This window comes from Acinonyx jubatus, chromosome C2 (assembly GCF_027475565.1).
Source record: "Acinonyx jubatus isolate Ajub_Pintada_27869175 chromosome C2, VMU_Ajub_asm_v1.0, whole genome shotgun sequence".
NCBI lineage: Eukaryota > Metazoa > Chordata > Mammalia > Carnivora > Felidae > Acinonyx > Acinonyx jubatus.
In genome coordinates this window covers 113,227,001-113,242,395 of record NC_069384.1, presented here as the reverse complement: position 1 = coordinate 113,242,395, position 15,395 = coordinate 113,227,001, and the positions used below count along the sequence as shown (strand labels likewise).

Genomic DNA, 15,395 nt, shown 5'->3' with positions numbered 1-15,395 from the left:
AGCTAAGCAAGCTTTTTTTTCCCCACAGACTCCTCCAGAAGGTTATCTTATTGTCATAGAAATGTCACAGTCTAAAAAAAAAAGTACCTTTTATATTTGTCAGAGGAGATCTTGGTTATGCTTCTTGTGGTAAGGGAAATGAAGCACTATATTAAGTGTAATGGGATAGCCACAATTCTTTTCTAGTGTTTTTTTTTTTCCTTGTGGAGGAAATTGCCTGTCTCCTGGCGCATAATATCGGAATGTTTTACTCTAACTTCATGTGCTCTCTTTTCTGTGTCAGGTAAGCAGAAAAATTTCCAAGATTCAGAATTCATGTAGACTTGTCCAGAGCTTTACCAAACTTTTATTTAAAGATAATTCAGACTAGTAAACGTGGCTCTCCATTTTTTTGTTTAGAGTTCAAACTATCGTTTTTGTTCATTACTGCTTCTTCCAGGCCACGCAATACCTTATCTTTTTGTAAAAGCCAGTTTCTTTCATCTTTTCCCCACTGTGTGTTCTCTCTTCACATTTGCTCTTTGTTCTACAGTTTTCCCTATGGCTTTTAAAACAGTCTCCCCTTTCTCAAGCAAGCAATCATCTCCCTCTCCTTCCAGGCTATTTCTACAGGAGGACTTTCCAGTGCCTGGGTGTGTAGGGTTAGCCTGTAGCAACATCCTCTGCACATCAGGCATTTGCACACACAAATTTCCAGAATGCCTGCCTCAGTGTCCCCTCACTCTTGGGTGTTTTTCTCTGAGCAGGACCATGCTTTTGTGTGCTGGTTTGCATGTGTGCTGATATTCTTCAAACACTATTTATAAAGTTTTCTTTCTCATCTTTGACTCTTCACCTTCTTCAGTAGGTGGCATCAATCCCAGTGGTTTATTTGCCTGTTCCCCTCTTTGGTGTTGTGATGCTCTCAGTACCACTCTTTGTAATAAAGGGTTTTAATAGAATAGTTTCTCATGTTATGACATGTTTGTGTAAAACCCAGGAGCAGAAATTAAAACTTGTCGTTTGCACTAATCGTTGATCTTTCAGTGACTTTTAGCTTTTAAGAAATTTATTTCTATATTTTCTTCCATCTATATGTCCCCTTCTATGCCCATTTGGAAGAGCAAACACAAGGAGGTGTTTTCTCTACATCATTTCCCCCCATTGGATTTGCCATTGCCAATTCTAATAGTTCTGAACCCAAAAGACCCAAGAAACACAAAGCCTGCAGCCACACAGTGGGAATTTCACTCTATAGAACACATTTTGTGAATATCCACTAAAGGGCTGTTCATTTTCTTGTGCTTCCTGTGCTTATGTATATGCACACAGGAGGGAGTATTATTGCTGGGGTCGGAAAAACAGGGAATTTAGATTCAATTTTTATCCCTGGATCTTTGCTATGGTCTAAATGTTTGTTTCCCCCCCAAATTCCTATGTTGAAAACCGAATGCCCATGGTGACAGTATTACCTGGTAGGGCCTTTGGGAAGTGATTAGGCTGTGAGGGTGGAGCCCTCGTGAATGAGATTAGTGCCCTTATCAAAGAGGTCCCAAAGAGCTAGTTAATCTCTTCCACCACGTAAAGATATAATAAGTCTGCAACCCAGAAAAGGACTCTCATCCAACCATGTTGTCACCCTGATCTCAGATTAACAGCGTCCAGAACCGTGAAAATAAATATACACTGTTTATAAGCTACCTAGTCCGGTATTTTGTTATAGCAGCCTGAATGGACTAAGACAATCTCGACAAACAATAATCAGTAATGCTTCTCTTAACCCTAGAAGTGCAGAAAGACATCATTTCTGCTTGATTGACTATTTGAAATTATATTGACGGGGCGGAGGGGCGGGAGGGGGTAGCTTTCTTGTGTACCAGGTACTACCTAGAAAAAGAAGTTATATGTTTTCTATTAAGAAAGGAATTAAATTTACACATGTCTTTTGTAAGTCACAGTTAGTGTTTTGGCAAATAATATGACCACTCCCTTATATCAGTTTTAGGAATAATTAGCCTGCCTCACATTGGTGTCAGTTTGTGTTAGCTCAGAGACTACTGGTGCTATGATCAGTACCTGCCGACAGAAGATAAGCTGTATCCCATAGCATTTAGCAGTAAAAAAAAGAAAAAATTAAAAAAAAATTCCTGTTTGGAGGTAGAAGAGGATGAAATCAGGGCAGCAAATTCAAAAATGCTTCCTATTGGGGGAAGTATTTAGGCAAAGTAATGCATCTTAATTATACTGGTGATATATGACTTCTTCAATTACTAACTCAATATTCACCTTCATTTGGTAGAACCGTGTAAGTAGTTTCCATTCCAGCATGAATGTGGTCAGTCACATGGCAGTGGAGTAACCAGATTCCAGGTGTTTTTGGAAACATTTCTAGAGTTTGGAAGGTCCCAGGGAAAATGTCGAAGACATCAGACCTATAGATGCCCCTGTGCTTAATTAGAAAAATGACAAATATTATATAATGTTTATTATATGTGAGAGTTCATTCAAGTAATCTTTCATGGGCCATTTCAAGGATATTAGAAAAATGGATGAATCTGATAAAAAAAAAAAAATCAGACCCTGTGCATTTGACCCTGTGCATTTCTATGTCTAATACAAACAGTGAGATATGTGGTCTTTGTACTCCTGCTAAATGCCTGGGGGGATGGTCCATTTAGTGGGTGTGAAGGAAAAATGTGATAAGAGTGAATTCATCCATTAGGACCACCTGGCATCTCTTACACTTCAACTCTGGTTTGCCTTTTTATCAGAGCACTTGAGTTACAAAAGGGAATTTAGCTCTGGCCTTATTTCAGTCCTAATCTCACATTTGCTGGACCTATTCTAGATTAGCTGGTCTGTGAAACTTTATGACAAGGAGGGTAATGCAGGGAGCAAAAAAAAAGGAGGCCAGTGGAGAAGCCAGAACCAGGGGAAGTTCAGGTAGAGTCTAGATTAGACACAGATACTTGGAGGGTATTTCTGTAGGGACAGAATTGAAAGTCCAATAGGAGTATATCATCTATGTAAACCAAAGTACATATAACAAAATGGCCTTTTCTGCAATGGGCTTTGTGGTAGCTTCTGACTTTTCTACATTAACTCAAAAGTAAGAAAAAGGAGCTATTGACTCCTGCTGAAATCAGCACTGAGAAGTAGAAGTAGCATTGAGATCTAGGGACCTAATCAGTTGCATGACACCAAAATGATCTTCTCGTTCACTTCAGGCCATTTAGGATTCAGAAATTAGAATAAGTAAAGGTTATAATAAAGTCTTGTCTCCACGTTCTGATTCATCATTATATGAACATTCCTAACCTCTCTGCCAACAATTCTATTTGAATGCCTTGCCCAGGAATAGGTGAGCAGAACTCCATGAAAACCCACTAAAAACTGTAAATCCAAGGAGAAGCCCAATGTGTTACAAAGGGTGGTAACAGCAATTGAAATTGCTGTGTGCCACACTCCTTGAAAATAATTTAGTTGTCTCTTGAAACCTCTAACTTTTCATTAGTCTTCCTGAGGATATATTTTCTTTATTTGCATTCAAACATTTTCCAAAAGAGCAAGAATAAAGACCGTGGATCACTCCTACCTTGTATCCGAAGCTGTGGCCGTGAAAATGTACAGAGTGCAAGTCTATTTCATTGCCCATTCCCATCAGATACCAATTGACTTCATCTCCCACATGCATTGTGAGGCCTTGTAGGTTCCCGAACATTCTTCCATTAATAGCTGAGGAAAGCACATGACTTTTTTTACCTTCCAGGATTTTTTATTCAAAACAATTTTTTTAAAGTTTATTTATTTATTTTGAAAGGGAGAATATGAGTGGGGGAAGTGCAGAGAGAGAGGGGAACTGGGGATCTGAAATGGGCTCAGTGCGCACAGCAGAAAGCCCGATGCAGGGCTTGAACTCATGGACCACGAGATCATGACCTGAGCCAAAATCAGATGTTTAACCGACTGAGCTACCCAGGTGCCCCTACCTTTTGGGATATTTTAAATCAACAATTATTTCACTGAAAATATGATTACTAGGTTAACGTATGGGATCTTTTTGAGGTAGTGGGAATTACTTCACTACAGATGGGGAAATGAATACTTAAAGGTCAGTAATGTCGCACTGCTCTTCTAGTCACTTAGTGCCAAAAGCCTTTATCCTAATTGTGAATTTAAAAGGGAATGACACTTTGGAATTGGGAGAGAAGTTAATAGATGGTTTTGCAGAGAGTCCCCTTTTTGCTTTGAACAGAATTCTACCTCACAAAGTGAGGCAGAATTGGTTTATTATAAAATGAAACAAATGATTGGGACACCTGGGTGGCTCAGTCAGTTAGGCGTCTGACTTTGGATTAGGTCATGATCTCGCGGTCCCTGAGTTTGAGTCCCGCGTCCGGCTCTGGGCTGACAGCTCAGAGCCTGGAGCCTGCTTCGGATTCTGTGTCTCCCCCTCTCTCTGCCCCTCCCCCATTCATGCTCTGTCTCTGTCTCAAAAATAAATAAACGTTAAAAAAATTTTTTTATAAATAAAAAAAATAAAATGAAACAAATGAATAGTCTCCAAACTAATTTTATTTGAAAGAAAAAAAAGGGAAAAAATGGGGTTTAAAACAATGTATCATACCGTGCATCTTATTGCTTTCTATGAATTCCTCATCATCTTTGTTTACTTTCTCAGGGTGCTCAGAGTATGTTTTGATGTTGTCATCTATATACCAGGATTCATTTTCATCAAAAACAAAAAACAGAAGAGAAAATTCCAGTCTCGTTATAGGATTGAATATTTTCATGTAATGTGTCCGACAAACAATCAGTGGGCCAATTAATCCACTATAAAGATCCTGAAAACAAGCAAAAACTTCAGTCATCCTTGTGATGTAGGTCAGCATTTCAGAGAACTGGGACCTCAGGAATTTAGAAGGACTGACTTAAATAGTAGATGTGGACTAATGTGGTGCTGTCAGGCCAGTCACTTCCCACTTGTAGTTAAACTGGGTGAATGGTGAGTAGTAGGTAGGTCGGACGGGTGATGCTGAAGTAGCAGAAATGTGTGCAGAGGCCAAATATTGGCTCAGCTAATGAGCAGTATGTACGTATGTATGTATGTGGCAATTTAAAAGAACCCCAAATAAACAGTGCTTGTCCGCCTATTCCATCTAGCAAGCACCGTGCCAGTATTTAAATAACCAGAGATAATCAAACAAAGCCCCTGCCGTCCAGGAGCTCAGTCAGTAGGGAAAATAGAGGATAGAAGAAATGGATCACTTGTTGTGATGGAGGTACATGAAGTGCTAATGAACATGGAGGAAGAAGACCATGATTGACTTTAGTCTATGGGAAGTTTGATTTGCCTGGGTGTCAGGAATGGCCTGTGAGGTCTGGAAGGGACTTTGAGCTGTATCGTGTTCAGGAATTTTAGATTTTATCTCAGGGGTCATAGGTAGCCATTGAACATTGAACATAGAATGGCAATATATTTGCATTTTAGGCCAGTCATCCTAGTGGTGGAGTGAAGGAAGTATTGAAGGAGGAAGAGGCTGGAGGCTGGGAGACCACTGCAGTAGTCAAACGAATGACAAGGACATGATCTATGGAGACAGAAGGAATAGACTGAACTACATGTAGGTGGGTGAATCACCTGGGTGAGCCAGGTGGAAGAATCAGACACTTCCTGCCCAACATTCTAGCTTGAACAAATGAGTAGAGTTGTAACTCATGGTAATACTTATTGCAACAGGAAACACAAGAAGAGGTGGAGAAGAATTTCAATTCTGTTTTAGAGTTGCTGTGTTTCCAGTGCCTGTGGGACATGCTGGTAATGTTCAGTAGGCTGGTGTATGGGCAGGTCTGGAACTCAGGAGAGAGATTTGGACTCAAGATTTAATTCTACGAAAGAATCTTGGAACAAGTTCTGTTTTGCAGTTGTTGAGCGGTTTGTTGGCTTTGAAATATTTAATCACATAGCCTTAATTGTGCTGGAATGACTCCTGAGATCAACATTTTTATTACCAGGCAGTAATAGAGCTCTGAAATCACGTACCTCAGTTCTTTGAGCTTAATGTGTTCTTATATCAAAAGGAAAATAAAATACTGTATTGATTAGTATTTGATTCTGCATTACCCATAACCAGCAGTCATAGTGTTGATACAGCTATAACTGTATCCTTAAAAAGAAACAAACCAAAAAATGAAACCAAAGTAAATTGTAGAGCAGCTTACTTACTTTCCTGGGACTTTAAGATGGAATTGGGTCATAGGAAAACTGTAATCTCATCTTCCTTCAACTGTGTGTCTATTTGGGGGATTTGTACAAAACACAGAGGATCTAAATTTTACCTTAACTTGATCCACCGTTGAATAGTAAGCCCATGGAATACAAGCAGAATCCTCTGTTCCAGCTCCAGATCTTTCTGGGATTTTCCATATGTACGTGTGAGTTTCACCTAAATTAATCAAATGTTAATGTATCTGTTTTTGGTTATATATATGTGTGTGTGTGTGTGTGTATATATATATACACACACATACACACACACTAAGTCTTGAGGACGAGTGACCTAGAAACTGGAAATGTCAAGGTAAGTAGTTTTAAAAAGCAATGGCACTCAATTATTTTCAGGAATTTAGTTTAAAGACAAACTGGAAGACATAGACTTACATAGACTTACTGACATAGAAAGACTTTTAGACTTTGTCAATTATGAATTAACTAGCCATGACAAACATGTACCGCCAAGCCAGGAGGTGGCAATACCAATATCACAATTTGGGGGAACTTTGGAACAGATCTTTTTTTTTAGCTTGAACTATGCTTCTGTAAAACACCATTTTCAACTCTCAAGTGATTTCCCCCAGTGTAAGACCCTTCCCCAAGACGTCTCTGTGTTTGTATCTGGACTGCCCCAAGTAATTCCCTTGGCTTCACCATGGCCTTCCTTTTCTCCTTTTTCACTATCATCCCTAGCAATTCCACAGTTTCTGGTGAGGAGCCATTAGATTTCGTGACCTCGTCTCTGGTCTGTCTCATTCTGTTGTACAATACGCTGCTCTGTCACGGCTCTGTCACATACAGGACACCACCACACCTTGGACCTTGACACTTTGGAGATAGCCAGTTACTCTACCCTCCCTGTTGCCAAGGTCTTTACCTTCTTCCATTTGCTCTGGGCTCTTTTCCAGTCTGATGTCTGCTTCTAGTCACCTCAGGGATTGCTGTCCCACTGCTCACCAGACCCTGACTTTCAGCTGTGGCCACCCACTGTCCACTCCATTTATACAGACCTCACCATTACATATTCATGCTGGCAGACTTTAGTTAGCCAGAGTCTGACAAGCCTTTTCTAGGGAATCAAGCAGGACAGGAGGGGTGGTCTCAAGGGATGCAGTAGACTCTTTCCATCTTCCTCAAGTCCCGCATCCTACCTGCCCCTACCTCCTCACCCTTTTTCTAAGCAGAACATTTCACTGACAGTATGGCATACATTCACCACCTGAACATATTGTCTCTTCATCTATGCTCTTATTCTCATAAGCCCCAAAATAATATTTCCTCCTCTTCTCCATTCCCCAACCTGCACTGCCACTCATGGTAGATGCCCAAAACCTTGGTACTATCCTTGATTCCTCCTTCCCTAACCTGCCCTAATGCCCAACCTTTCAGCAGGGACTGTTAGCACCACCTTTAAAATAGAACCGAATATGACAACTCACCACTTCAGCTGCTTCCACCCTGGTCCAAGCCTTATTATTATTTTTTTAACCCAGATTATGGCAATAGCCCTCTAATTGCTCCTTGATTCCTCCCTTTTCCTCTGTAGTCACTTACCTACACTTCAGCCACCAGAGGCCTTTACAAAGTGTTCATCAGATCATCATTCTCTGACTCAAATCTTCACATGGTTAATAGTATAAAATCTAAGGTCCTAACCTTGGCCTCTGAGGTTCCCCTTCTTCCTACTGCATCTGGCTCCTGCCCTCCCTGGATCTCATCATGTCACATTCTGTCCCCCCGTTTGCTCTGCTCTGGCCTCTGGCCTCCTTGCTGTTTCTCAGACAAACCAAGCCCTTTACCATCTCACAACCTGGGGTGCTCTTCCCCTATAAGTAAGTCCCTGTGGCTCATTACTTACCATTTAGGTATCTTCACCACTGGCGCTTCCTCAAAGAGGGGACTTCCTGACCACCCTACCTAAAATACCACCCTTGTTACTCTCTCTCATCTGCTGTAATCTTTAGCACTTTTCACAGCTTGGTATTATGTACACATTTTATTGTTTATTTCTTTTGGAAGAATGTGACACTCACAGGGAAGGGCTTTTTATCTCCATTCCCCTAAACTGACCTGAGCAACTTCATAGAGTAATTTATTTTTTCTCACTCATTTTTTCCTCACTCATTTGACATATTTGGGAACTGTTAGATTACTAAGAAATGGCACTTTCCAAGAAAGCCAACTTTACAACTAATAGAAGAAAAATATAGTTTTTAATTAAAGTAAAAACACACATGTATTTCATCTGTTCTGGCTTTTACACTGTGTTAAAGTTATTGAGTTCCTAGTACATGCCAGATATGGGGCTAGAACTGAAGGCTTTAAAATGTCACATGGCAGTCTCTGCCCTTAGGATCCTGCCTTCAGATACAAGGCATGGAAGCATTCAACCACACACAAGTGTAGTAAATGCTGTCTTGGCGTGGAGGGATCATTTCTGCTGACTCAGCCTTGAGTATCTGTAGATGCCCAGTATCCTCAGATCTTTTCCTCACATTTCTCCTGTGGATCTTTCTCTTCTTCTCTCCTTCCCTCCCTCCTTCCTCTCTCCCTCCCTTCTTTCACTCCTCCCCTCCTCTCTTCCCTCCCCTCATCTCCCCTCCCCTCTCCTCTCATGTGCATGGAGACATACACACAGATACGCATCTCTGTATACTCTCTTAACCACCTCCTTCACTTTCTCAAGACACTCATTTGGAAGGAATACCTCTCTGATAACAGCCATTTGTGGAAAGCCTGTAAAGTCTACTAAAATGCATGAAATGCAACACCCCCCACCCCAATGAGTACCTGGTAAAGTTGGAGTAACTATAGAATCCTCTGTTTTCACCCCATGGGCATGTATTGAGTAAGGCCTTGTGGCCATGTTTTTAAAGATAATTACAACTTTGTCTCCAACATTTGCATGAAGTTGTGGACCTGGAAAGAGCAAAAAAGAAGAGTGGTTTATATGCTTGTCAGATTGGAGGTTCTAACTCAGTAATAGAAGCAAAGACCAGGTAGCTTTCTTAGCATGAAGGCCAGAGTCTGTGTCCCCCACCCCCTCCACTGTGGCTTCATACTTTACTGTTAGGTTTATATCTGGCCTCAGAGGATTCAGAATAAAAACACTAGTAATGATTGCCGCTACAGATGGAAGCCAGGGATGCATCTCTCATCAAGAGTCCTACTGGAGGTTTTGGCCTGAAAGTCCCCTGCAGGACAGTGGCCTAGTCCTGGTGAGCCAGCTGTGACCCTACCCTGGCCAGAAGTCATTGTGCAGCACTTGCTCTCATTTCTTAGCAGTTGGGCTTCCAGAACTTCCTGAGTGTGAATTGATGGTAGTACTGCATTTAGAAGGGTGAGTGGGGCTAGCCTTCCAATTTCCACCCCCTCTCTAGCCAATCTTAGCTTGTCTGCTGCTTAGAGAATTTCTGTGACCCAGCAACAATGCCATTCCCCTTGGGTGTCTTATTCCAGGGGCTAAGGGTAATCAAATCCCAGGGTACTCTGTTAGTATGGAAATAGAGTGGGGTTGGGAGTGATGTCCCCTGCACTTGATGATTTTCAAGAAACTTCCCAAGAGCAGTGTTGGTCAAACTCTTAGACATTCTCTTTTAAAATGGTTCCTGAGGGGTGCCTGGGTGGCTCAGTCGGTTAAGCGTCTGACTTCAGCTCAGGTCATGATCTCATGGTACGTGGGTTCAAGCCCCACATTAAGCTCTGTGCTGACAGCTTGGATCCTGGCACCTGCTTTGGATTCTGCATCTCCCTCTCTCTCTGTTCCTCCCCTGCTCTCACTCTGTCTCTCTCTCAAAAATAAATAAAGATTTTTTAAAAATTTAAAATGGTTCCTGAAAAATGGAAGGCAACTTTTCCCATGCCTTGTGCACGGTAACACTTTTTCCTATATTTCCTGGTCTACATCTACATTTCTTTTTCTTGGCGTTACTCACTTACATGGCAATTTTAAAGCAAACAGTGATGACTTGGGAGTGGGATGAGGGGTGGAATAAGAGGGAGAAATTTTCTTTTCTCAATGTATAATAATAAATTGTTCATGAGAGAAATAAGCAATATTTTTATTATGCCATATTCTTTAGTGCGTATAGGCTCCTTGTTTTTATTGCATAAATTTTACTTTCATTTGAATACCTTTGATCTATGAACTGGGAAGTTAAACCCAGGGACACGTATTTTAATGTACATAGCACCACATCGTTACCCCACCCCTGATGATTAGAGTACCTAGAATTCCCAGGTGTTCTTCTTTAGCCTTCCTTTCCACTGGAACTCTGAACGTGCTGTCGGTGTATTGCCGATATACAACTTTCTTGTACTTTGAGCCTATGTAAAATTCTTCCTTATCTAAAAATGCATTTGAAACACTTAAACAAAACACACACACATCTGAGGTTAGTATCTGTCTTAATGAAAGTAGAAGTTGAGTTTTAAATCTTGAATATAGTTTTTATTTAAGTAATTATGCTAATTTTTAATATCACTCTCACATTCCAGCAATAAAGAATAATTTAGAAATACATAGGGGTGCACTATAAAGGAGAACTAAAGACGAATTTCCCTGATGAACATGGATGCAAAAATCCTCAACAAGATACTAGCCAACCAGATCCAACGATACATTAAAAAAACTTATTCACCATGACCAAATAGGATTTATACCTGAGATTCAGGGCTGGTTCAATATCCATAAAACAATCAATGTGATACATCACATCAATAAAAGAAAGGACAACAACCACGTGATCCTCTCAATAGATGCAGAGAAAGCATTTGACAAAATACAGCACCCTTTCTTGATAAAAACCCTCAAGAAAGTAGGGATAGAAGGGTCATACCTTGAGATCATAAAAGTCATATATGAATGACCCAACACTAATATCTCCTTAATGGAGAAAAACTGAGAGCTTTCCCCCTAAGGTCAGGAACAAGACAGGGATGTCCACTCTCGCCACTGTTATTCAACATAGTATTGTAAGTCTTAGTCTCAGCAGTCAGACAACACATAGGAATAAAAGGCATCTAAATCGTCCAGGAGGAAGTCAAACATTCACTCTTCGCAGATAACATGATACTATATATGGAAAACCTAAAAGATTCCACCAAAAAACTGCTAGAACTGATCCATGAATTCAGCAAAGTCACAGGATATAAAATCAATGCACAGCAATCAGTTGCATTCCTATATACCAATAATGAAGCAACAGAAAGAGAAATCAAGGAATCAATCCCATTTATAATTGTGCCAACAAACATAAAATACTTAGGAATAAACATAAGCGGAGAGGTGAAAAATCTATACACTGTAAACTATAGAAAGCTTATGAAAGAAATTTAAGAAGACACACAAAAAAGGAAAGATAATCCATGCTCCTGGATTGGAAGAACAAATATTGTTAAAATGTCAATACTACCCAAAGCAATCTACATATTCAATGCAATCCCTATCAAAATAACACCAGCATTCTTCACAGAGCTAGAACAAACAATCTTAAAATTTGTATGGAAACAGAAAAGAACCTGAATAGCCAAAGCAATCCTGAAAAAGAAAACCAAAGGGGAGAAATCACACTCCTGGCTTCAAGATGTATTACAAAGCTGTAATCAAGACAGTATGGTACTGGCACAAAAACAGACACTCAGATCAATGGAACAGAATAGAGAACCCAGAAATGGACCCACAAACATATGGCCAACTAATCTTTGACAAAGCAGGAAAGGATATCCAATGGAATAAAGACAATCTCTTTAGCAAATGGACAGCGACATGCAGAAAAATAAACCTGGACCACTTTCTTACACCAGACACAAAAATAAACTCAAAATGGATGAAAGACCTAAATGTAAGACAGGAAGCCATCAAATTCCTAGAGGAGAAAGCAGGCAAAAACTTCTTTGACCTTGGCTGCAGCAACTTCTTACTCAACATGTCTCCAGAGGCAAGGGAAGCCAAAGCAAAAATGCACTATTGGGACCTCATCAAAATAAAAACTTCTGCACAGCAAAGGAAACAATCAGAAAAACTAAAAGGTAACCGACGGAATAGGAGAAGATATGTGCAAATGACATATCAGAAAACAGGATAGTATCCAAAATCTATAAACTTCTCAAACTCAACACCCAAAAAAATAATCCAGTGAAGAAATAGGCAAAAGACAGGAATAGACACTTCTCCAAAAAAGACATACAGATGGCTACCAGACCCATGAGAAAATGTTCAACATCACTTTTCATCAGGGAAATACAAATCAAAATCACAATGAGATATCACCTCACACCTGTCAGAATGGCTAACATTAACAACTCAGGCAACAACAGATGTTGGCAAGGATGCAGAGAAAGAGGATCTCTTTTTCCCTGCTGGTGGGAATGAAAACTGGGGCAGCTACTCTAGAAAACAGTATGGATGTCCCTCAAACAATTAAAAATAGAACTACCCTGCAACCAAGCAATTGCACTACTAGGTAATTTACCCAAGGGATACAGGTATGCTGTTCCGAAGGGGCACATGCACCCCAATGTTTATAGCAGCACTATTAACAATAGCCAAAGTATGGAAAGAGCCCAAATGCCATCGATGGATGAATAGATAAAGAGGAGGTGGTATACATATACAATGGAGTATTACTCAGTGATCAAAAAGAATGAAATCTTGCCATTTGCAACCACGTGGATGGTAACTGGAGGGTATTATGCTAAGTGAAATTAGTCAGTCAGAGAAAGACAAATATCATATGAATTCACTCATATGAGGAATTTAAGATACCAAAGAGATAAACATAAGGGAAGGGAAGCAATATATATAATATAAAAAGAGGGAGGGGGAAAAAACATATGAGACTCTTAAATATAGAGACCAGAGGGTTGCTGGAGGGGTTTTGGGAGGAGGGATGGCCTAAATGGGTAAGGGGCATTAAGGAAGACACTTGTTGGAATCAGCACTGGGTGTTATACATAGGGGTTGAATCACTGGAATCTACTCCTGAAATCATTGTTGCACTATATGCTAACTAACTTAGATGTAAATTAAAAAATAAAAGATTAATTAAAAAAAAAAGAAATAGATAGGGGTGGTAAAAAGGAAGTGGAGCCATCTGAGTGCTGGCCCTGACTCTTCCATTAGATAATGACCTCCAGCTAGTTATTGTCTGTTGCAGCCTCAGTTTCCTCATCCCTAAAATGAGGTATGAGATGAGATGATCTCTAAGGTTTCTCTACAGTTCTAAAATTCTGCACCCATATGTCATCAGTGAAGTGTTCTCTCATTACTTTTGTCTGGTTTATAAGAACTGAAGTGGCCCAGTGTTCCCAGCCACTCCCTTTATCTAACGTTTTCATTGACTCTTCATGGCTCCTTCAGCCTTTTGACTATTTTACCCCCATCACTTGAAATAACCTTTTACTCCTTTACACTGCAGTCAAACTAACCAGCTAACCTTTGCTTAGCTATAGGCTACCAGTCATTTTGTACACCCCAGATCTGAACACATGACCGTCCCGATCTCTCAGATCCTTTCCAGGAAAGGTTAGTACATGGCGCATGAGGTGATAGAGGGAAAAGTGGTTAGAAAAGTCTAAAAGAAGTGTCAAGTGATACTGTTTTAAATGTAGTTTCTGAAGCTCTAATAATGATCATTTACTTACATTTATTCACAATGAACATACTTTTTACATCCATCATGTACATGTTATTGGCGGTTTTGAACCATATTTTCCCTATAAATTCTTGGAGGACAGAGATCATGTTACTATACTGCCCTCAAGAATTTAAAATATTCTTAAAATAGTTTTAAGAATGTAAAATAACTGGGGCACCTAGGTGGCTCAGTCAGTTAAGCGTCTGACTTCGGCTTAGGTCATAATCTCCATGGTTTGTGAGTTCGAGCCCACGTTGGGCTCTATGCTCCAGCTCAGGGCCTATAGAGCCTGCTTCGGATTCTGTCTCATTCTCTCTCTGCCTCTCCCCCACTTATGCTCTGTCTGTCTCTCAAAAATAAATGACTGTAAAAAAAATCTTTTAAAGAATGTAAAATAACTGATTACTAGAGAGATAAGGAAATCTTTGAAGGAAAGATGAGATACACAGCAAATGTCTGATAAGGAAAATAGTATTTTAGCTTTGAATTTAGGCATTGATTTTTGTTTAAGTTTGAAAGTCAATAGCAAGATATAGGCACATGAATATAAAAAGACAATCCAACAGAAAAGAAAGTGAGATGAATGACTATAAAGAATCAAATAAGGTGGAGATTTTCCTGTGATAAAATTGCAAGAACAGAAATTAATGAGGAAAGGATCAGGGGAAGCATTTTGTTACTGCTCTGTTGTTATTTAATGCAACTATTTGTTTTTCTACAATTGAGTGTAATTCTTAATTCTCTGAAAGAGAAAACTCAAAAAAAAGAAAAACTTAGGAATCAAAATCTGGAGAATTACTTTTGTTCTTGTAAGTGATGCAGCTCCTTTTCCCACTCCCTGCTTGGGGAATAATCCCACTCCACCTCCACTGCCGCGATGTGGTAGGTCCGCTGTCCCTGGGAGGACCTTGGCTGCTCAGCCTGTTGCCTGCATGTGTTCACAGTGTATTTTTGCTTCATGCCTCCCGTATAGTGATCGGTTGTTAAGCACTCAACGTCAAATGTCCCTGAAATGGTATATAAGAGAGCATGTCACTCCTTTGTTCAGCACCTCTATGGCTCCTCAGCTCACCCAGAATCAATGCCAAAGTCCTCAATGTGGCCTCAGTTAGATGATCACATCACCTATCACTCACTCTGCTCTAGTCACAGAGGCCTCTTTGCTATTCTTAGAACAAGTAAAGTATGTGCCTGCCTCAGGGCCTTTGTACTCGTACAAAGTGTACTTTGTACACTCCTCCCCCAATTATCCATATAGTCCATGTTCTCAATTCATTCAAGCTTCCCTTTAATTGTCAGAAAATGTTTACTCACCTTCCCCCATCAGTCAGCCCCTTTTTCTGCCCTATTTGCTCAAACCACTTAGTTTTATATACATATGTGTGTATATGTGTGTGTGTGTGTATGTGTATATATATGTTTGTGTGTGTGTATGTGTGTGTATACACACACATACACACACATATAAAATCGCTTGTTGTCTGTCTCCCTGCGTTAGAATTTCC

General features: G+C 40.1%; 1 protein-coding gene across 2 annotated transcripts in view; it reads right to left on the bottom strand.

Moving 5' to 3' along the window:
* Positions 1-15,395, bottom strand: part of LOC106975216 (ceruloplasmin) — a 73,386-nt gene that overhangs the window by 15,118 nt on the left and 42,873 nt on the right. For both annotated transcript variants that reach the window (XM_015072528.3, XM_015072529.3), the window contains exons 12-18: positions 14,690-14,897; positions 10,481-10,620; positions 9,044-9,172; positions 6,319-6,425; positions 4,607-4,823; positions 3,575-3,714; positions 2,266-2,428 (exon numbers count right to left, since the gene is read on the bottom strand). In XM_015072528.3, coding sequence (XP_014928014.3) covers positions 2,266-2,428; positions 3,575-3,714; positions 4,607-4,823; positions 6,319-6,425; positions 9,044-9,172; positions 10,481-10,620; positions 14,690-14,897 — 1,104 coding nt within the window. The remainder of the gene's footprint in view (positions 1-2,265; positions 2,429-3,574; positions 3,715-4,606; positions 4,824-6,318; positions 6,426-9,043; positions 9,173-10,480; positions 10,621-14,689; positions 14,898-15,395) is intronic.